Consider the following 22,686-nt stretch of genomic DNA (forward strand, 5'->3'; position numbering starts at 1 on the left):
TAAATTTTTCAGTGTTTCCTCTTTTACTTAAGATTTTATGGTATGTTTGTTTTGACTCCAGTTCGATTCAACTGGAAGATGCCACTTGCAAAAAATAATTGATAACAAGCAGGAATACGACCATCTCGATAGACATTTTAAAAGATTATGGCAAACACGGGTGGTTCTACACAGGTTCTAAACTTCCTCTGTACTGCCGGGGATGCAGGTACCAGGCTTTTACCAAATGCATATTTAATAAACTAACTTAACCAACCCACACAGATGAAGCTGTGTGTGTTTTATGAATGTGTGAAAACCCAAAAGAACAGAGCCGCTCTCTCAAAGAAGCCTTTTTCTCTGCAAAAGCAACCGGCGTGCGGCCTGTTGAAACCCCGGAGAGCAGCTGATGTGTTTGTGTTCTTCTACCACCAAACCCCTCCATCCGGTTAAAGTGGATCTCTTTAAGGCAGAGAACCACAGGGAAACACAATAAACACATTTCTTTTACACACACAAAGGAAAACAGTGGTTATCTTTTTTGTTTTGATTTGACAATTTTGTATTTTATTCACAAATTTGTTGTAAAAAGACTGAAAGCAGGATTTTAATGAATGACTCAAGCAGCAGGGGGCTGATTTGACTTTAAGACAAGTGCCAGCTTCTCTCGCAGTGAACATCTATCTGGTCTCCTCCGATGCTGGAGCGTCTTAGGAAGAAGTCGTTTGTTTTTTATTTGTGTTGCTCAGTTCTTTATTATTGTGTGTGGCATTTAAATTGGAGCGGGGCGCACAAATGGGTAGTTTCTTATTTAACCTTCCCTCAGAAGGGATTTTGTAGTTGCGTTGACATTCGATAATGTTTTTTTTATCCTCCTCAGCAGCTGCCAAAGCTCTGCAGGACTGCAAAGGAGTTACTATTGCAAAAAGAAACAGCATTCACAAAAACAGAGAACACTTTGTGAACCATTTAGTCTAGTCCAGGGGTTTTCAACTCCAGTACTTGAGGCAATTCAGAGAAACTTTACAGAAAAATCAAGGAACAATCCACAGAAGACAAGCACAAAGCATTGCATAAAAACAAAAAATACCAAAAAGAGGAAAAAGGGGAAGAAATGTTGAAATGATAAATTTAGGTAAATAAAAACATGGAGTGTAAATGTACATTATTTTATCAGTAAAATGTTCTTTTCATGTTTCAATGTTGCTAAGTAGGAAGACGTTAGCAAGCAGCAGTTGGGGACATTTTACAAATGATTTCCTCCAATTAAAATAATTTCTGATGCCTTTCCAGGTCAAAACAGTTTTCTGATTAATTATTTCACCCTTAAGCTTTCTAATTAAAAGTTGCTTCATATGAACGTCATGGTTATTTCCTCAATACGTCCGCTACGGCAGCCGGCTCCGTTCTGACCTCCGTTTTGTTGGCGTTCAATAATTGTATCTCTTTCAGCAAAGGTCGCTAAGGCTAACATGATGCCTGATGGAACAAGGAAAGAATCCAAGTCTGAACAAACGAAAGAAACCCAAAAATCCTTTTCATTGTTGTGCATAATATTCAACCAAGCTTAGCATTTACCAATACATTTGATAGTTTGCATACAAATCTTCAATTGGACTTGTTTTCTTCTTTATGGTACAACTACATAATAAACTACCTCTATATTTTTTAGGCTTTATTGATGCAAGTAAGAGCAAAACATAGAATATTAAAAAGATTTTTAGGAGCAGCAACTTTCTTTAAAACACTGAACCAAGACTTTTCAGACTTCCCAGGTAACTCAAATAGCTAAGACATATTTTTCACTGTTTTAGATTAGCGGCTGAACACCACTGTACATCCAGAGTAGATGGAGAAGCTTAAACTCATTTAGGGCATTAAATGAGTTAATGCATATTTTTATCTCAATCTAAAAATATGCATTTGTGCTCTCAGCTGGATTGATAACAAGTGAGTGTTTAACCTTGAAAAACCACAAGCCACTTCAACCCGTCGATAGAAACGACATTCCCATAATGTCAGAGTGCTTACACAAACCATAAAGAGAAGATGCTCATATTTAACAAGATTGGTCCTGAAAGGCGTCTTTCATATTTTACTGTAATTGAGTAACTGCAGCCCTTTTTTAATGCCTCACTTGTTTCTTTTCTGGCTGTTCTTCTGCTTCTGTGGCGTCAATTGAGACCAGAAGATCAAGTTCACGCAAAGGCAGTGGAATGAACAGTATTGGTATCACGCTTTGTTACTGAGCTATATACTGTATATATATGAACGAAAAAAAATAATTATATACATATATCCATCCATCCATCCATCCATCCATTATCTAACATGCCTATCTCCAGTGAGGCATACATATATATATATACATGTAATTCCATCTGAAACGAAATTATCAAATGCACTTCCAGTTTCTAATAAGCTTAGATGTAGCAGAAGGACAACGCAGCAGTTTTGTCCTATATGTTATAACAATATCTGTCTTGTGTTTTTCTCCTTTGCATGTCTTCTCTGGATGCCCACAGGACAGTAATGTCCTCTGACAAGCTGCTAAGGTCAGCCCTGGGGCTGCATGATCGCTTCACTCCAGGGGACTGCTGTGGACGCGGACAGATTCCTCTGCCTACGTCTGCAAAGATTCACTAAAACCTTGTGGATTTTTGTGTCTTTGATCGTGAAGGTGGGTGCGTGTGTAACGGGTGGGTAGAGGGGCTGGTTTGTTAGCAGGCATGAGGGTCGTCCTCCTCCTCCTCCTCTCCTTGAAATCAGGCTCCCTACTGAGTGAGAAAGGAGGAAATGTGAACAGAGGTAACCTGGGAAACAGTGGAGGAAAAGAATAAAGGGTTCTGGTCACAGAGGTGTAAGCAGATCTGGTAGATCGCCTGCTGCTGCACTCTAGCTCTCTTTCTCTCTCTCTGCTGCAAAAATGGCTGGAAGTAATTTTCCAGTGAACAACATCCATTACTGTAGAGATGCATAGTTGAATAATTGAACAAGTAGGACAGTATAATTGAAAAATCTTAACTAAAATTAGTTGCAGTCACGACTCAATGAAAAGACACCATGACCTTGTTGAAGTGGTCAATTTGACCCTGTTTATTTTTATGTCTGTTTTAGTTTTCAGCTAACTTTCTATCAAAGGATAAGTGCAATATAAGTCATTATTTTTTTTAGTCTTTTTGTAAGTGAGACATAGTTGCTTCATTAAGCAGATGTGTTGCTATGATTCAACCCAGCCTTTTCTGTGTTCAGGGGATTTCATCTTCTTCATCACCAGTGATCAGTATTCTCAGCTCTACCGGAGCTCTTTTACTAACATGTCGGGGCTTTTTGATGGCTGACTACAGCACCTTTAGACAAGTATTTAAACACCTACTTTCTTAGTATTGTGTGTGCACTTTTGCTTTTAAAAGAATGTTGACTGAAGCCTTTCAGGGAGAGCAGTGGAAAACCTCTTTGCTCTTCAGTAGCTCCACTTTTTCACAGAACAAAAGAGCTTTCTGTTCCAAGCGCTAGCGCTCTTCGATAATGTCTGAAAATTACTTACCTTTGGCATCTCCATTCAGCCTCTGAGTTGATTCCACTGACATGTTTTATGTTGTTTTTTTATTTTAAATAAAATAGCTTAAGATAAACATAAACATGTTTTAATATTAGAACCTCATAAAACTAGTTTGCAGTTCCAGTTGATTCTCATATAGATGAGAAAAGTAGAAATCATCAAAAAGAACAAATTAAACCTTTTTGAGTTGCAAGTGTTACGAGTGGAGATTAGGAGTATTTGCTAACAGAATCAGCAATTAACTTACTGATAATCACAATAATATGTTCCATGACTGAGTTTGGAAAAAACAACCAAATTGAAACTGAAACCACTTCAGGAGAGATTCAGGGAAAGATCCCGCCTGTCGCATTGAGGACTTACAGTCTCTGTTTACATCTTTGCTACTTATGAACCATTTAAAAACATTTGTGCACAAAACTGCTCATGGATGCAGCGCTAACCTGAAAGCTTTTAAAGAAGATGCATCCCTGTTAGGGCTGCAGGCTGAAATTGCTGTTTTTAAATGAAGTTTTTAGTTGGGATCTGCCATCTGCTTGCATTTAGCTTATTCTCTGCATGTATGTACGAGTTCACGCTGGTTACTCCAACTCGTTCCCACCAATGAAAAACATGCGTGGTAGGTTTATTAGCCTCTAAACTGCCTTCAGGTATGAGAGTTTTTGCCCGGTTGTTTGTCCTGTGAGACTCTGTGTTGCCCCCGTGACGAGCTGCTGATTTGTTCTGGGAGAACCCTGCTTGTCGGATTGCATTTTGGTTCTTTACATGCTGGTTCGTCCTAGAACAAGGTTGTAGGTGGCAAATGGAGTGCCTGAAATTGTTATGCAGTCAGAGAAAAATGTAGCTAAATATTTTTGAAAAACCTATTCAGCGATGACAGTGAATGCATTAAAACTCTTTATGGTTTTTGAAGATGAATGAGGAGGGTTTTTTAAATCATGAATCACATGAAAGATGGTTCAGAAAAGACTTGGCTACAGGTGTAGCATTACTCCAAACTGTCCTGCAGCCCTTGCTGTCTATCTGTTCAACCTTTGCTCTTTCAGTCCTGTGTTGTGGCACATGGTCTCTGACTTGCTGTCTGTCCTGCAGCTTTCCTTCTCTGATTACATCAGGCCAAGTCTGGCTTTTGTGTATACTGTCTGAAGTGAGCCAAATGTGTGTGTGTGTGTGTGTGTGGGTGTGTGTGCGTTTGCGTGACCCTCTGAGCATAAAACAAATTAGATGTGAAAGAGAGATCATTTCTACATTATTGGATTTGACTGCTTTGTGTTCTTTTCTGTCACGCTTATCTCTAGAGGTGTTGGGCTGAATATTGAGATTTATGCAGTGAACAATCTGTAGATTCATCAGTTTGTGCTTGTGTGTGTGTGTGCGTGTGTGTGTGTGTTGGGGGCTAGCTAATTATATCACATTATGAACCTGAAGATGTTTCATGTGCTTCAAATATCCTTTCTACAACAACATGTGGCCTGTTTATTCACTTTGGGAAAAACTGTAATAACAGGCAGGAGCGCCATATAGGTGGGAAAAGTTATTTCCAAGGGCCCCTGACCAACAGACCAAAGAAAGTAAGGCAGTTGCAAGCCTTTAAAATTGTGATGCTTTTGATGGGTCCGATAGACTCAAAAAATTGTAACAGCAGCTGCATGGGGGGGCCCAATTACATTTTTTGTCATGGAGCCCAAGATTCCTGGCAGTGCCCCTGATAACAGGTCTAGTCAGAGGCTCACAACAATTCCCCCTGGGACCTTAAATGTGTCTTAAAAACAGTAATTGGGTACATGAGTAAGAATTTTCTCAGCTGGCTCAAAAAGTTGCACACGCCCCCACCAGTATTTGGTTTCATGCTGATCTACATCCCGTCTGCAGCCAAAAACAGACCCTGGAATGAAACTGGCTTTTTGTTTGGTATAATTGGTAGAGCAAATTCAAATTGACTGCTTTCCCACCACCGTCCCAGGTTTAAATCACAGTTTTTACATTTCAAATAGCGTTAAAGTTAGGGCCTCTCCAGGAGCTTAATGTTAGCCTTCTTTATTGATTCAGAAACTAGTTTTGCATGTGTAAGGAATTGTTTTGGCAGTAGAAGAACATATTTTATGCAAGTTTTAACCATCTGATCCATGCTGTCACCCTCTGCTGAAGGGATATCAGCTATCAACAGCTATAAAACTGCACAATGTGCCTGTAAAATACATAACATTGCCCCCTTATGCTACTATAATACTTTTAGATGGCACTATCAATACTGCAGATACAAACAGAAACCCCTAAAACTTACAGAGAATGTAGTTTGTTGCTGGTAGTCAGTTTTCATTCTGGTTCAGAGAGGGAGCTCCTGAGATAACTCTGGACCTTGACCCGAGCCTGAAAGCAGAACCAATCTGGTCAACGTAAAGCCTGTTGCTCACATTGTGAACCTCCTAAAATCCACTCAGTGCTTATTTTCCTTCCACAGATTCAGTCTGATCGCTTGGAGTTGTTAGGACGTGTTTGTGCAAGAAGAAGAAGAAGAAGAAGACATGACCAGATTTTTAAAAACGTTTTATTTCAAGGACATCCAAAGCACCGGTACATCTTCACAACAATGACTATCAAGTATTCAAGAAATTTGTGCGTAAAAGCCTTTATGATGAACAACCTTGGTTCGTTTTCTCTGAATTGTTGGCTCCACTTGATCATTATCGACCAATCAGCTTCTTTGCACTGATGAAAAAATTACTTTTTCCAAAACACAAAAGGCCCAACAATCCATCAGAAAATGTTCTACTTTCACATTATGCACTAAAGTGCTTTTTCAATAAAAGTCTCTGCCTTCTTTATATGATGTCCTAAATTAACTTTATATATTTACACGCAGGATGATTGTTGGATATGACTAAAAGAAGAGACAAAACACACAAACAACAATACAGCAGTACTGCCGGCACAATTTAGCACTAGAAAAAAAAGTCTTTTGAATTTTTATTCACAGAAATTTAGTTTGAAAATCCTTAAGCTTCAAATGCAAAACTAATGAGTTTGAAACTCATTTGAACTGCAATTGTACCACGAATTGTCCTTTTCATAGTGTCCCAGTTACAACTCCACTATAATAATTTTTAAAAGCTCAAGTGGAAATATGATCGTAAAGCCCAAGAGCTAAATACCTCATCTAGTGTTTAGCGAGGAATGAGTCTAAGCTAAAGCCCTCAATAACCCAGGAAGCAATGTGCTCACAGAAATTGTGGAGTTTAAAAACATCTTTTGAAAAAAACAAATCCATGTAAGAGACACAAATAAAGCTGAGCAACCCCCCGACCGACACACACACACACAAAACAAATAGAGTAAAAGAACAAAGAGGTCAGAGGTTTTGTGTTCGATGCTGGATGAGTTTTTTCTGAGCTGCCAACCGATTACATTCACTGTAGGAAACAGCAACAAGCCTGGTTTAAAAATACACACATAATATACAGTATTAGACTTCACAAGATATGCAGATGCTAATCCATCAAAATCACCATGTCATCATGGGTGACAGCATTATATTAATTAGGGTTTTTTGTGAATAATTTGAGTTTGAATTTACAGGAAAGCAAAGATTATACAACATGCAATTAGTGTTTGTTTTTTTTAAGATTTGGTACACAAGTTTGAATTTATTGTGAATTTTGACTACCCTGACCTCAGCTCAGTCTTTAACTCAACCAACCCAGAAATCTATTTTTACACAAAATGATGGCGTCTCAGCAGAGGTTACGCTCTTACGCCATTGCATTTGGGAGTTGATATAGAGAGTGTGAACAGATTACTGACCCATCTGCAAAGGTGTTGTCAGCAGCCAATAAAAAAGTCCTGCAGGACAGGGAGCAGTGTCAGAAGACAACTTGAAGTAGGCAAAACATCAAAACAAATGTGAACCTTTATTTCTATTGGATTTTTTCAATTGGCTTTAGCTAGTCTGAAAAATCATGTAGCCTATATTCCCCAGTCAGGCATAAGTTGTTGTGTGGTCTTTCAGTAGTCATCCAACAATTTGGTTAGTGTTTTGCAGGAAAGCAAATTTTAGTTACCACCAACACAGCCTGGTAAAAACCAGCTCCTTGTCCTATGCTATTTACTTTGTACAGAGGATCTGGGCTCTTATTGACGAACTTCCTGGAGGTGTAGATTGTGTTGATGTTTTAAATTTTACCCAGTTGCTAACGTTTGATGTGATGTACAGTACAGACCAAAAGTTTGGACACACAGTTGTGTCCAAACTTTTGGTCTGTACTGTATGTAACGCAGAAGTTTGACGTTATGAAGCTTACCAGAAGTTGCCAGTGATTTAAGTAACCATCCTGCATTGTGAAAAGAGAAGTGCCAATCCGAACGGGGTGGCTGATAATATTCATTCAATACTTGGAAGTGTGATCAAAACTGACTGGACGGTTTCGTTCACTTCCTCCGCTGCCATTCCTAAAACTACAGGCAGACTACGACTCTAAAACAGCGCAGAAAAACAACGTCATCGTTCACAACTTCTTCTGTTCACTGATTGGCCCGATAGAAAAATCTACCAGAGGGAATCCAAGTGAATGGTAGAAAGCACAAACTGTTCTGTAAGTGAGAATTTTACTTAGCGCAGGAAAGCAATGGCCAGCCTACCATCAACAAGCTTCTGGTCTAATTCTGGCTCAATATTGGATCCATGTTTTAATCAGAAGAGAGAGATCATTTTAGTTGGTTAATTCTCCTGGAAAGAAACTAGCATTTCAGCTGGTTCATCCTTTGTCAGGATAGGGTAGATGATTTGGGAATGAGGTGAATGTTTGCCTGTTTTGATCTGGGTTTGGGATCACTTTCTATTCTTTTACCTACTTTGTGTTCTTAGGTTTGAAAGCCTCGCCGAGACTTTTCCAAAAGTTCTTCTTTTTCATTTGAATTTGAAGGTGCTAATTTTGAAGCAGGCACTTCTTGGATGGCATAAACTACAACTGTGGACAAAGACACTGGTGTTGCAGCAGTTTCCACTCAATGACAGGCATGAATCTTAACAATTAATATATCCTTACCAGTTTCCTCTCTCCAGAAGGTGAGAATTTGGGTCAAATAGTTGAAACTTTGACAAACTTTGACAAAGTTGCGCAATCCCAGGTGATTGCGCAAGCTCTCGCTAACTGCACTGGCTGCCATTCTATGGGAGCATGATCCTCCTGTTTGTACGTCGCCAATAAAATGGTTAAAAAGCTTTTAATATATGAACTGATTTTCCATCATTTATCTTATGTATATAATGTACAGTGCTTGTTGTTACTAACTATGTGTAACATGTTTCGTGTGCTGAGGAGCGATCAAAAGTCAAGCTACACGCAACGAGTCTATGTGTAGCTTGGCCGATACAGAGAAAATGGTGGTTTGAGTTGTACTTCAGCGGGTTTTCCCTTTGCTGTGCAGCATAGCACTAAAATAATATCTATATTTCCAAGTTTCATTGAGTTAACGGAATTATTCTACCATGGCAGCACGGCTATGGGTGGCATGTGAAAGTATACTCTTTTTGCCCTTCAATGTTGTCCGCATGCGCAAAATTTCCGTATGTACAACATGCAGGGGCTCTTATGATTTTTGATTAAGCCAGTTCCTCACCAGCCATGAACCTCACCGCACGTCACTGTTGAATATGCAGACGAAGGGAAAAACATAAATCACAATAAGTTGTAATTTGTGGAACTAATGAAGTTGCATGTTGTATAATCACTTCTTCATAGAAAAAGGAAGGTTAAATTCATAACTTAAAGCCCAAACTGAATAAGATATTAATGCTCTTGTTGAAAGGATGTTAATTTTGATCATAACTGTATAGTAAATGATAAGAAATTAGTGTGAGCATAAAAAAAAAACATTAAGTACAAATTAAAACATTGGTGTTAGTTATATGAAATAAACTGTACAAATTCTATTCTCTGAATGTAAAAGGCATTTGGGTCTAGTAAGCGTAGACATGGTTACAAGCTAAAAGAGTCCTTGACACAAAGCACACACAAAAAAAAAGATTGTGTGAATGTTTCTGCCTTCCTTTAGGAGCTGAGATGATTACTGAGAGCTGATGAAAAGGCACTTATGTCAGAGGGAGGCTTAATGAAGAGTTGGGCTTGGTAAACAAAAATCTTCAACAGTTTGTCACACAATGAGAAGCAGAAGTGTGGCAATTTGTTTAAAGTGAGCTTGCAGTTTGAAAGAAAAAGAAACAAAATTTTTTCGGTTTGATATCTTAAACAGCAAGTCCAGCCTCTCTCTGTTTCTCTTCTGTAGACCCACTCTGGGGCCCAGAGTCCACTCACTGCTGTTCCTCTGGAGCTACGGAGGCAGAGGAGGCGGCGGCGGTCAGGGCCGTGGTAGTGGGAGGTTCGGGTGCCTCAGAAGTAATCAAGACGTTTCCGGCCGTAGTAGCGGCTGTTCCCGGGAACGTGGAGGAAAGCTGGTACTTAGGGGTGGAGCGGTTCAGGTCGGCAGCAGAGTGGGGGCCAAAACAGTCAGTGGGGTGAGGTGAGATCTTGAGCAAGGCAAGGAGAATAGGTTAGAGAAATGTATAAAAATTATTGCTGATGTACTGAGAGAAAATAAAGGAGGAAGTGGAAGTTGTAGTTTCGCTTGGTAAAATTACTGAGGAGACGGTGCCTTGAAAAAGTTTTGATACTTTTTCATCTTTTCTCACATTGAAATCACAAGCTTTATTTTTAGCTTTGTGGGATTTTACGTGTTAGAACAACAAAATGTAAGTTCAATGAAAAAAAGAGATGTGGTTTTGAATATTTTGTTAATTTGACCAAATGGTGTCCTCCTGTGTCAATGCTTTGCAAAAACAACGTTAGCTTCTCTTATATCTGAAAAGGTTTGTCTCTATCAGCTGGGCGGATAGAGACTAACATCTCAGCTCATTCTTAGCAGATTAGCTCATGTTCAGTCATACCAGTTTGAGAGTGCATCCAACCTGCCAGTTTTGATTGTGTTGCACTCCCTCAGTTTTCAGATGATGGATTAAACACATAATGCGCAGCAAGATATTGTTTTATAATCCAAACTTACATTAACTTCTAAATTACTTTCCCTCTGACTTGTCTGCTGTGTTTCTTAGACTTCATGATGATTTTTCTTTTACCTGGCACACTTTTCAGATTTTTAGTAAACATTGCAAAACATCATGGGTCAGTTTCCTTCATCTTCATAGTTATGCAGTGTTTTGTGTTGGTCTATCTCATAAAATCCTAATTGAACACAATACAGTTTGTAGTTTTGTAGTCAAGTGCGAAAAAGTGGGAAAGTTTGAGGAGCTAAAGCACTTTCACACAAATCTAAACATCAGCAACTAAATGTCTGAATTTGTGACTTATGTTTTCATAACACTGAACCAGCTGGTATAGCATAAAGGGAGTCTCAGAGCCATTATGGCAGATTTACAGCTCTTCTTATTGGACTTGATGAAGCTGCCTGAGCCAAAGTGTTTTCTGTCAGTTCTTCGTCCTTAAAGGCCAATAATGTAATTTTCCTGCATGATACCAGACGACATTCATAATCTTTACATAAAGGACCCATTTATTTTCCTGCTTCTCCTTTATATGCACCAAACATCATCATTTTCACATTATCTCCCGCACAACACGACCTACATAGCGAGGTTACCTGGCTGCTCTGTGCGTCGTGGTAGACCTCGTTACGAGGGGAGAGCAGGATGCAGTCCTGTGCCGTAGTTTTCTCTGTGCGTGGAGCGCTGGGGTCCCCGTCATCGACACCATTGGCGGCACACCTCATACCCTTAACACAGAGCACCTGTAGGGTCAAAAGAGCAGCTTTAAAGGTTGTCTAGAAAGGTTATACAGCCACATGAGAGCTCTCCAGGAATTGGAACCATGAATCTGTACGGGGCAATTTTTTTTTTTTTCTCATTTCCGTGGCATGGTGTCAGGGTTCTTGCTTTCTGGGATACTCACCAAAATTTACAGCTCAAATGGAAACCTCTACAGTCCAGAGACTGGCTGGGTTTGGGCCGTGGGCATTGACAGATGTGCTGAAATCCATAATCATTAAATATATATAAAAATTAAAACAAAAAATGAGATACACTCTCTACGTGTAATGAATCACAATAAAATGACCATTTGAGAAATATTGCACTTTTACAATATCTGTTTCCTTACCTAAATCCCTACGTTATAAAACAGAAAAACATAAAATGTGGTACCTGCAAAATGTAACTAGTGGCATGTTGACGAAGAGGCACACCGTGAAATTTAAGGCCCCGTACCAATCCACATCCACCACACAACCTCAAAAGTGTCATAGATACTTTATAAGTAGGTCAGGAATCATTAATGTCACAAAATGTGCTGCATTTCTTTTATTATTCAAACCAACTGAAAGTGGAACTTGCCAAAAGAAGAAACACGTGAATCATCTGAAGATGGTAAGGAATAAAGAAAGGCAGGAGTGACAATACTGAGCCTGAGGTGCGATTGGAAAACCAGGACCTTAACCAAAGAAAGAGCACAAAGACCAACAAAGTAAAGCAGGAAACGAGGCGAGTAATGGAAACAACATAAACAAGAAGAAAAAAATGTCTGACTGTTGCACAACATGGCATGGCAACTTCGAGAACTTCATCAATTCTGTGGTTTCGTTTTAAGGCTGGAGGATTTTCAGCCGACCTTTCTGAAGCTTTGCTTGAAGTTATCCGACAAAAAGCCGTAGAGCAGCGGGTTCGCACAGGAGTTGGCGTAGGACAGGACGACAGCGAAGAAGTAGATCCCGGCAGTGACACTGGACTCGGGGATGATGACCACGAGGTTGACCATGTTGATGATGTAGAACGGCAGCCAGCAGAGCACGAACACCACCACGATGACCACCACCATGCGCGTCACCTTTCGCTCTGAACGGCGGCGGTTAATGAAGCCCACCCTGGCCCCAGATGACTTCACCTGCATAATATTTAATACATCTTTAACGCCAGAAGGGACGTATGACAGATAGGTGATATAAACGCACCTTAATAACAATGAGCAGGTAACAGAGGCAAATGACGAGCAGTGGCCCAAAGAAACCCACTGTGGCAGTGTAAATAATGAAGGCCGTCGACCACACATCCTTTGGCTCCGGCCAGTTCATGTTGCAGGAGTTAAACATGTCCTGAGTGACATTAGAGGGAAAAAAGATCTTTTTAAAACAGATTGGTATGAGTACGTAGAAGATTGAAGAATTAGTTTATTATTACAGAAGGTTGTTCTTGTTTCAACAAGAAGTATGCGTTGTCACTTTTTTTGTTTTGTTTTTTAGCATTTTGAGATTAAATTTAGAACTAATATTTTGCTCTTTCTTTGTCACTTCTGTTTTGTACATTATCACAGATGTTCCCATTTCATCGTGTTAAATCAGCTTCCTTGGCAGGCGTTCCTGTCTCTGTCACACCTGAACAGGGTGTGGTAATCAGCACACCTGTTCCTCCTCTCCATTAACTGCTTATTACTAATAAGCCACTGTTTTTTCTTATAACATTGGTTCTGTCTTTTAAGCCAATGTGAGTTTTCTTATTATTTATGCCTTGTCTTAGATTTTTTTTTGTTTTAGTTGCAGTTATTTGATTATTCTGCCTTTGCAGCTGTTGTTGTTAGATTTTTGTTGGCAATTAGTATCTTACCACCAGTTCGGATGTTACATTTCAAACCATAAAGTTTACGCATTAGTTAGAAAGATACAATAAAATATGGCATTTGCACCATTTTTGAATGGCATCGTGGCTTTGCTGTGCACAAGCACAGATTAACAAGTTCCTCTCAACAACTGTATGAGCAGAATACTATGCTTTTTCTTACAGCCACTAAGTAGTTGTGCAAGTCTCTTTTTTTTCTCCTCATAATTAGCCAGTATTTTGTAACATTACTACAAATTAGCTGTTAAAATATTATTCGAAGGGCGCACTCTGTCAAACTCTTTTCATATGTCCGCCATCTACCCACACAGGTAGATGTTAAGTCTGATGGTACACAAGTGAAAATATCAACATGCTCTTCATATTTAAAAAAGTTTCTCCCCTTATACGATCAGACACTGAGAAAGATCTGCTACCTTCATTAATCATCCATAACCATGCAGGAGGAACATTTGGAAAATGAGCTTGCCGAGTCATCAGCAAATATTTTGTGACTATACTGGCACATGAAAGGCAAAAACCAGTGTAAGAAAAAATAACTTTCTTGAAACTTTGTGCTTACATTTCCCCAATGAAACGTAAGCACAACCAGTTTTCTAATTACCACAGGTTCTAGGTCAGTGCAAGCATTGCTGTGTCATCACATATCATCACATGTGAAGTGACACATCAGTATTTATTGCAAAGACACCATTTAAAAGGATTTGCATTCCAATAAAACCTTATTCGCTGCGTAAAACACTTTAAACAACCAACATCGTCTTCACACGTGGAGCATCAACCATGTGCCCCATGTGTTTCATATGTTAGAAAAAGGAAAAACACACATGTGAAACACCAATGAAATACAAGTGGAAAACATGTGAAGCACACGTTAAAGTACAAAGTAAATCACGTTCCACTCAGATAAGAACTGGTTAAATAAATGGGATTTAAAAAATAATAATATTAAACACCTAAACCCAGAAGTCAAGAAACTTTTATATTAACTATTTTATTCCTCTTTAACAGGTCAGCTGATCATTAAGTGCTGAGCATGAAATAAGATTTATTTCTCCATGAAAAACTGAAGTCAAACAACTCAAGGTTAACTTTATATAAAACTACATCAACAATTTGGACAACAGAGATGCAGCAGAACAGCAGACCAACAGCACAGGAGAAAATTATTGACCGTCAGCTAAAAATCCGGATTAGTTTCCACATCTTCATTTATTCAGAAGGACATTGATGCAACTATTCAGAAAAACAGAAGGATATTGAAGATATGATTATACAACAGAAGTTAATAGCTGAATAAATTTGTAAAATCACACAAAATGTGCGTTAAAGTGCAAGTTGGAATAAAGAAACTGTGGAAATTGAATTTCAAAGTAATTTTTATGCTGATGGAGAAGCTGCAGTAAACAATGAAGGTTTCATTCTGTATTTACAGGAACCAACAGTTTCTGAACACCTCAGCTTTTCATGCAGTTCGTTTTGGGCTCAGCAGGTAAAAGGTTTGATCTGTAACTGAGCAGGGGTTGCTGGTTCAAATCCCTGCTCTATCTGTGTCACTTTGTCGTTGTGTTCTTGGACAAGACAGACATGTGAACTTCCATAGGTTTCACACGTTATTACCATGGAGAAATGTGTGCAAAACACAGGAGGTCGCCTGTTTTGCTAACATCTTATCACCCATGTGTGTTTTTTTCCATAAAGGAAGTTATAAACACATTGAAACACACAGCCCTATACAAAAATAATATCAGATATAGCACAAAAACGAACTTAAAAACAACTCATTTGAAAATAGCTCAAAATTGATCTGGTACTAAAACACAATACAAATGGCGACTGTGGTCTTATCACTCTTAGTTGTAGATTTTCCGGCAAAAGAAATTGGCATATATACACACTTACTTATTTATGGGTTCTGCATTTTTTTGACACTTTGATTATGTCTTAATCCTGACTGTGTTTGGGTCCACTTCAGCAACCAGCAGAGCAAGTCTACCACAGACTAATCATCTCGACTTCAACATTGGCCCCACCCTCTAACTTTGATCTGCAAGGTTGGCAGAAAATAACTCCTGATGCGACGTAGCGCCCCCTTTAGATAGATAATGAAATGTTTTTGTAAATATAATAACCATAACAATTAACTCTATAATTATATGACGAGATACTTTATAAATAATTTATGTTTTATGTCGGACCTTTCAGTAGTTACTGACACAATAAAGTATCTTCAATCTATTTTTTTTTTTATTTGTTGCACTTTTGGGGTTCAATAAATGTTGTCTTCCAACTGAATGTTTATATTTAATAATAATGATAACTTACTACAAATAAAATGAACATATTGCCTAAAGATATACCTGCACATCAGAGAAGATGACCACTGGCAGGACCACGATAAAGGACACAGCCCAGACCGCTGCGCTCACCACCTTGGCCACGCGAGGGTGTCTCCATTTGGTGCTACGGATCGGATGGACCACAGCCAGATAACGATCCATGGACATGACCGTGAGGCAGAAGATGGACGTGAACTGGTTCATGGAGTCCGCAGTCATCACCACACGACAGAGGAACGATCCAAAGGGCCAGTACGAGAGAACGTTCTGAGTGGTGAGGAAGGGCAGTCCGATGATGTAGAGCTCATCGGCCACAGCCAGGTTCAGGATGTAGATGTTGGTGACGGTCTTCATCTTGGCGTAGCGCAACACCACGTAAATGGCCAGTGTGTTGCCGGTCAGACCCACCAAGAAGACAGTGAAGTAGATAATAGCGGTCACCGGGGTGCTGCTGCCCTGGAAGGGGACACTCTGCGTGGACATGTTGGAGGAGACGTTCAGGAGACGAGGGGAGGGAAAGAAAAAGGGGGAGCCAGCGGCTGCAGAGGAGTTGGGCTCTGGAGGGAGTGGATACCAGTACGGGTCCGGAGGGTCCATCGTGTACAATCCACATGCAGTTGTGATTCCCCTGATTCCGAAAATAGACTGTACTGATCTTACTTTAGAGCAAAAAAGAAGTAAAACCGCTGCGACAGTGAAGTACTACTTTCTGCTTTTCTTATGTAAAGTCTTTTTTTTTTAAAAAAGAGGCTTTCACTCAAATATAACTAAGCTTAAACAAAAGACAGTTAGATCTCACATGAGAGGTTGGTGTAGTTGGAGAAGCTTCACGTCAGCCTCATTAACGATAAATAAATACATATATTAAAATCTGACAAATAACAAGACGAGCAGAACAGTGCGCCGCGCACCAAAGCTGAATGGCACCGAGCGGTGTCACCGCTTTTACGCACAGCGCATCTGCTTGGATTTACATTTATATATCTGGATTCTGCAAAAGGAGTTTTACAGGATAAATTATAAACCCTTGCTAAAGCTACTCCTTTTTTTTTTTTGATAATGGCGGAATACGATAGGCTATTTAAGGAATTTGGAGATATTTAACGCACATAGAGTAAAAATATACAGTGAGGGTTCGTCTTACTTTGAACAGAGGTAAAAATAAAAAATTTTAAAAAATTCTTCGTAAGCCCAAGAAAAAGCCTCTTTTATCTTCGACACATTCTTAGGATTTTTCCACTGCTTGACCAGAACGGATAGAAAATGTCGGCATCGTTCGCTGTCCGTGGTGCTGAGCTGCAGCTCCGCCGCTTCTCTTTTAACTTTGAGCTCAAAGCTTTTCTCCTTCTCCTTCGTAGGATTTGAGCAGAGAGAGAAAGCGAAAGAGGGGGATTCAGAGAGACTCCGCAATGAAGCAATTAAGTTCAATTTTCGTTCTCTCTCTACTTTAATAAGAAGGACTATGCCATCTTTCATCAACTGTTGGGATTTTATTTATCACAACACAAAGCGCTCCTGGTTCTTTTTCATTTTGTCAGATTACAAACTTTTTATTTAGTGACACAAAGTAGTGCATCATTTTTAAAACACAGGGGAAAAAACAGAATTCAAATATACTTTTAGATTAAAAACAGAAAATGTAGTGTCTATTTGTATTTATTCCCCCGTGAATCAATGTTTTGTTGTACCGTCTTTCATTGGTATAACACGCCTAAGTATTTAAGCTATGTCTCTACTAGCTTTGCACATGTAACAACAGATCCTTCCCCAATATTCCCTCCCAAATATCTCAAGCTTAGTCAGAGTGAAAGAAGAGTGTATATGTAGGTCAATTAACATCAACAGAACAGAGTTAGAGCAAGAAAAGGAGAGGAGCTTAAATACTGGGAGTCCTGATTACTGGATAAGAAACAGGTGGCTGATTGGAACTGGTTGCAGGTGTGAAGGAAAAGCAGGGGGCAAACAGGTTAACAGGTTAACATGAATGAAGCTGAGGAAGAAGTCAACAATGACCAGAGGGAAAAAACACTCAACACCAATAATACGCTCAAAAATGATAGAGAACACAAAGCAAGGGACCTAAATATGAAGGAATGGACTGAAATGGCAACATCTAGCATAATTAAATAAACAAGTAAATAATCAAAAATATGAACACAGATGGGGGGGAAAAAAACCCCACCCAGAATTGTCAAAGTATTATTTCTCCAAAATGGCCACTGACAAGAAAAAACATCTTCAAAATGACTGACAGCTGGAGCTTAAGCTGTCAGGGGTAATGGTGCATTTGCAAACTTGAATATTTTATCCAATACCACTAACACAACTTGAAAGTGAACATGATCGGGTGTAATTTGAATGCTGGGAAGAGATTTTTTTCTTTTTCCAGCCTGCATTTCATTATCTCAAACTCACAGCTGTGAGGAGAACAGAAGCACTGCCAGCGGGCAACAGCCCTCATCTTGTTTCCGTCCATCAGAGGAACTTTTTGCCAAACAAATAAATAACTTTGTAGAGAAATAATTTAATGTGGCATTTGATGGGCATGCTTACCTCTGTGCCTAAAACTAATGAGAAACAACCACAGGCAGTTTTAAATTTTCATAAAGGACGCGCAAAATTTAGCAACATAATCACTTGATCCGTTTTGTTTTGTTCTTAGAAAACAACTGGCTTTGTTAAACAAGGGTCTCAGAAATAATTGTATCAAAATGTTCACCCTTTGCATAATAAGGGAAGTAACTTAATTCAAGTTTGACTTCATCCGAAAGCAGGTGATGTGGTTCGTAATGTAGGGTTTTAACATCAATACAAGCCCTCAGCCAACTACAAAGTAGCAGATATCTTAACTGAGTTTCACTGACGCTCCTGACACGAGCTCTTACCTTTCAGTTCAGATGAATTCCTGTCATGAGCTGCAGTTTGCAGCTGTAATTCCCACCCACACAATGTCCTCATCTCTTCTCTGTAATTTTCTCTGTAATTTTAACACATTTCGTTTTGACTGGCTTTTAAGACACGCCAGTCAAGTAGCAAATCTTCACTCAGTTTCAGACAGGTTTCCTTATTTGGATCAGGCCTTAAAATGAGTCACTTTTTGTTTCGATTGTCAGTTCACCTGTCTAAAAGATTTAAAGGACGGTTGATCGCTCCACTGAGGCAGCGGACCTGTGGCAGAGAAAATAAAAAGGATGAAGGGAGGCGCTGCTATGCGTTAAGTTTCATTGACAGAAAGATCATTGAATCTGGATTAAGGTTTGTGAACGGCAACTTTAGAGGAGAAAAAACTCACAATGTTTTTAAATTATATTTTCAGATATTTCTCAAAGACTTTAATGTTTAATCTTACCCCACAGTGTCATGTACATTGAACTAGTTGGAACAATTAGAAACCTTTAAAAAATGACAACGTGCCATAATTTGGTTCTACAGCTCACGGTTCACATTTGAACACTTCTTGAGTAATTTCCTGACCAGGAAAAATGACACAGAAACAAGAATGTGGTAAATTGGATCTTTCTCCTGTTTATTAAGCTGCTGTTTGAGAGCTCCTGGTTCAATCAAACTGTTTCCTCAGGAATGTGGTGCCTGTCAGTTGTCATGGAAGTATAGATTGCACTTTTGCAAGCATTTGTGCTCTGAAGAGTGTTCATGCGAAGAAAAGGCAGACGGCAAATAGAAGAAATCACAACAAATCGCTCTTTGCATCTCTCTTTTTTTCTTACCATAAATCCCTTTTACAAGCATGTTGAGTTACACAGAGATATGTAAACGACAATGAAGTACATATGACCTTCAAGAGAGGCAACAGTGAGAGAGATACTGAATGACATTTCTGGCATTGTTGCATGGGAAGAACAGAAATGTATTCATGTAAATAGAGAGAGGTAGAAAGGAGGCTGCAGTCAGGATTGTTTGGCAGCCTCTCGCTCCAGATTATTGCATCTGTGTTTACCCTCTGTTGAGTCAGTTTATCAAAGAGGCTTCACTCAGTCACCCGTCACACACATCCGCAGCATCTGCTCCAACTCCACAGCTCTTGGTCCTTTCAAAGCTTCGTCAGTCGTCATGCTTTATCTTTTAGCAGTCGTTTGCTTTTTACTTTGGTGAACTTGTCTCCAATTTCTCAGTTGGCAGTCGTGTTCATGCAGAGCAATCATGCGTCACACAAAAAACAGTAATCGCCCAAAACAGAACAAATCCGTCCTCTGTGGAAAGGAACACAAAAGGACTAAGGCGGTTTGTCGATTGTGTCGTAAATACTTCCACATTTCCAGAACTCTTCCCATTGCACTCACATACCGAACAGAGCTGTTATGTATGTCAGGGTGTTATTTGTAGATTTAAGCTCGGCATTAACTGCGGTCATCCAGCAATAAACGAGTTACAGACTTCAGGTCAGCTTGACCGCAGCACATGGAGTGGCACACCTCCTTAACTCTCACTGTGAACACAGGTAGGCCTCAGGGATGTGTGTTAGGCCCAATGCTTTTTTACTCTGTTTACATATGACTCCACTGTAGTGAGGGCCACCTTCCTTTAACTTGCACCTAGAAAAATTGCTTTTCCATGGTGTGGAAGAACCAGGAAGTACCGTGAAAGAGTATTAGTATTATCGCCTTAGAGATTTCTTCTGTTTCTGTTGCTTTGTCACACTTATATGTTTCATGTTTTAATATCAGACAAAAATAACCTGAGTAAAAATAAAAAGAAGTTTTCAAATGGGGATTTTATTAAGGAATAAACGCTATCCAAGCCAACCCACCCCAATATAAGTGCTGTTGTTTGTTAACTTATAAATATTTCTGATTCACTTTCACTAGCTCCATTCCTGTAATAGCTGAGTGAGGAAGTCGTAGGGGAGGGCTGCTCTGTGATGCGGAAGCTTGGAAACTGCAGCTCCAAGAAGGAGCTGCATCTCGAAGGCAGTGCTAGGTCCACCTGGGTCGTTTTGAGCAGCTGAATGGTTGCCACGGGAGATTCAAGGATATGTCAAACATGCATGAAAGAATCAAGACAACACTCCAGGTATGATTTTAAACAGAGCATAACATTAATTAAAGCTCTCAGAAGTCTATTTTACATAATCCTGCCCCTTTAAGAGATGTGGTAAACTCAGGACAGTCCAACAGAAAAACCCACAAAATCATCAAATTCACCAAACCTGGTCCACTTGACTAAATATTGTAAAATAGTTTTTACTCACCGTCACATTTTTGTTCCAGATGTGTAAGCTTTAAAGCTCCTGGCAGCTTCACTGATGTTTTGCCTCCATGCGCCTCTGTGGTAGAGACCAGAACCCAGTAAAGAACAAAATCGCTTTTCATACTTTCTTAAAGCTCAATTCCAAAGTCTAAGTGAGGAACCCACTGAGACATCACCTGTCCATCTGAGGGCTGACCTCCACATAGCTGTGTGTTGGGATATTCCCAGTTGGTAATGTCAACAATGGGCTCCATGAAACCTGCTGAGGTGTACATGCAGCCCCTAAAAAGGAATGGTACTGTAAATAATAATTTCATGTTTCAGCAGATTTTTCTGACATGAAGTAAACATAAGTAGCAATCTGCGTTTTGAAGAGGCACGCAATACATAAAACAAAGATCGACTCTTCCTGTTACGTTTTAAATTATTTCATCAAGAACTCTTCAGACTTTTGGGAATTCCTAGGTTGTTTTTATGTAATCTGAAAGAGAAAAAGTTTTGTTTTGTTTGGATCTCCTGTCAAGATTATTCAAAGTTGACATTTGGACATGAAAGGTTAGCATACCGTGCGGGCGACAGGGACGGGGTTGAAGCCTAGTAATTGCCTTCCCATCTTTTGGAGCACGACGATTTTTTCCAGTCATGGTTGGTCTTGTCATATTAGCAGCTTCAAAGATTAGATATTTGGTCCCTCAGGACTTCATCTGAGGTTAGATTCCCTTTTCACTTCATCTCCCCTTTAATTGCTGTCAGTTTTTGGTTTCAAGATGAAATTCCCTAGATTTTATGTTTTGTTTCTCTTTTTTTGCCATGTAATAGCTTACAAAAATATCTCAGTTCATAAAAAAATCTTGTCATGTTTTGAAATATATAACCAAATTATTATTATTTTTATTATTGATGGTTAATTAGGAGGAAATTATTTAGTTTGGAATAGCTGCCGCCTCAAAGAAGCTTGTTACCGTTTTCAATAATCCACAAGGAATGAGAGGCAGTGGGGTAGACAGTCAACAAGCTGTCAACACGGCACTGTTCAGCAAAATATAGCAAGACAAAATCTTCATTGGCTGTACAGCAATTAAATTCTTGTGATTGCTGAGCAGCTTTCTGAATGTCTCCACTGGTATTTGTAATGACATCTGATAAGATACAGGCTTTTCAGGTAGGAAGGCTTCTTTGCTATCAGGCTACTCTTTAGCTCCCTCCCCAGATTATCTGAGATTAAAGTCTGGACTATTTTTGGCTATCACTTCCAGTAAGAAGAAACATGTCGATGCAAAAAAAAAAAAAAAAGAAAATAAATTTAAAAAATAACTTCATAACTAAAATCTTCCAGATTCGCAGCCCTCAATCTTCTCCACCAGACCTGATGTTCTCCTTGTAGCCTGTAAAACTGTACCACAGTTAGAATCTACACAATACAGGTGAGGGAAAAGCTAAAAGCCATGCATTCATCACCATGTTGTCAACTTGTCTTCCCTGGCTGTCCATTAGAGCTGTCAGATGTTTAATTATGAATATATGGGTCCTCCTGGATCTCCTCCAGGGAACAATGATAACACGTCAAGCACAGTTGAAATTAAATGTCACAGGTAACAAAAAATAAACCAGAGTGTTGTCTGAAGAATGTTTAATCAACTTGAGTGGATGAAAGCATGGACGCATGGAAATGAACCACGTGAAGTCAATTATGTCCGCAAATTGGAGAAAATTAAGAACTCAAGATGAAGACTGTACTTTCTGTGAATTTTTATGGGCCCCATGAAGCTTTTGTGCGTTTTTTAAACATTACATTTGCTGAAAGTATTGCGTATATACAGTATATATATATACAGTATTTTTTTATCTGCTTAGTGTCATGCTGGGTTCCAGCTTCTTAACCCACATGCAGAAAGCAAGGAGAACAGGAAACAGATAAAGTTTATTTA

General features: G+C 39.3%; 1 protein-coding gene and 1 long non-coding RNA gene across 2 annotated transcripts; both read right to left on the reverse strand.

Moving 5' to 3' along the window:
* Window positions 1-6,071: 6,071 nt before the first annotated feature.
* Window positions 6,072-16,974, reverse strand: LOC116720822 (somatostatin-like receptor F_48D10.1). The gene is made up of 5 exons (XM_032564272.1): window positions 15,575-16,974; window positions 12,554-12,694; window positions 12,214-12,486; window positions 11,192-11,338; window positions 6,072-10,064 (listed from the first exon to the last, which is right to left on the reverse strand). The coding sequence occupies exons 1-5, from the start codon at window positions 16,148-16,150 to the stop codon at window positions 9,849-9,851; spliced, it is 1,353 nt and encodes a 450-aa protein (XP_032420163.1). The 5' UTR covers window positions 16,151-16,974; the 3' UTR covers window positions 6,072-9,848.
* Window positions 16,975-19,063: 2,089 nt separating this feature from the next.
* On the reverse strand, window positions 19,064-21,599 carry LOC116719593 (uncharacterized). Its single transcript, XR_004339226.1, has 3 exons — window positions 20,935-21,599; window positions 20,760-20,834; window positions 19,064-19,761 (listed from the first exon to the last, which is right to left on the reverse strand). It is a non-coding gene; the product is annotated as an uncharacterized LOC116719593 (long non-coding RNA).
* Between the last annotated feature and the right edge of the window lie 1,087 nt (window positions 21,600-22,686).

Source organism: Xiphophorus hellerii, chromosome 5, assembly GCF_003331165.1.
Source record: "Xiphophorus hellerii strain 12219 chromosome 5, Xiphophorus_hellerii-4.1, whole genome shotgun sequence".
Classification (NCBI taxonomy): Eukaryota; Metazoa; Chordata; class Actinopteri; order Cyprinodontiformes; family Poeciliidae; genus Xiphophorus; species Xiphophorus hellerii.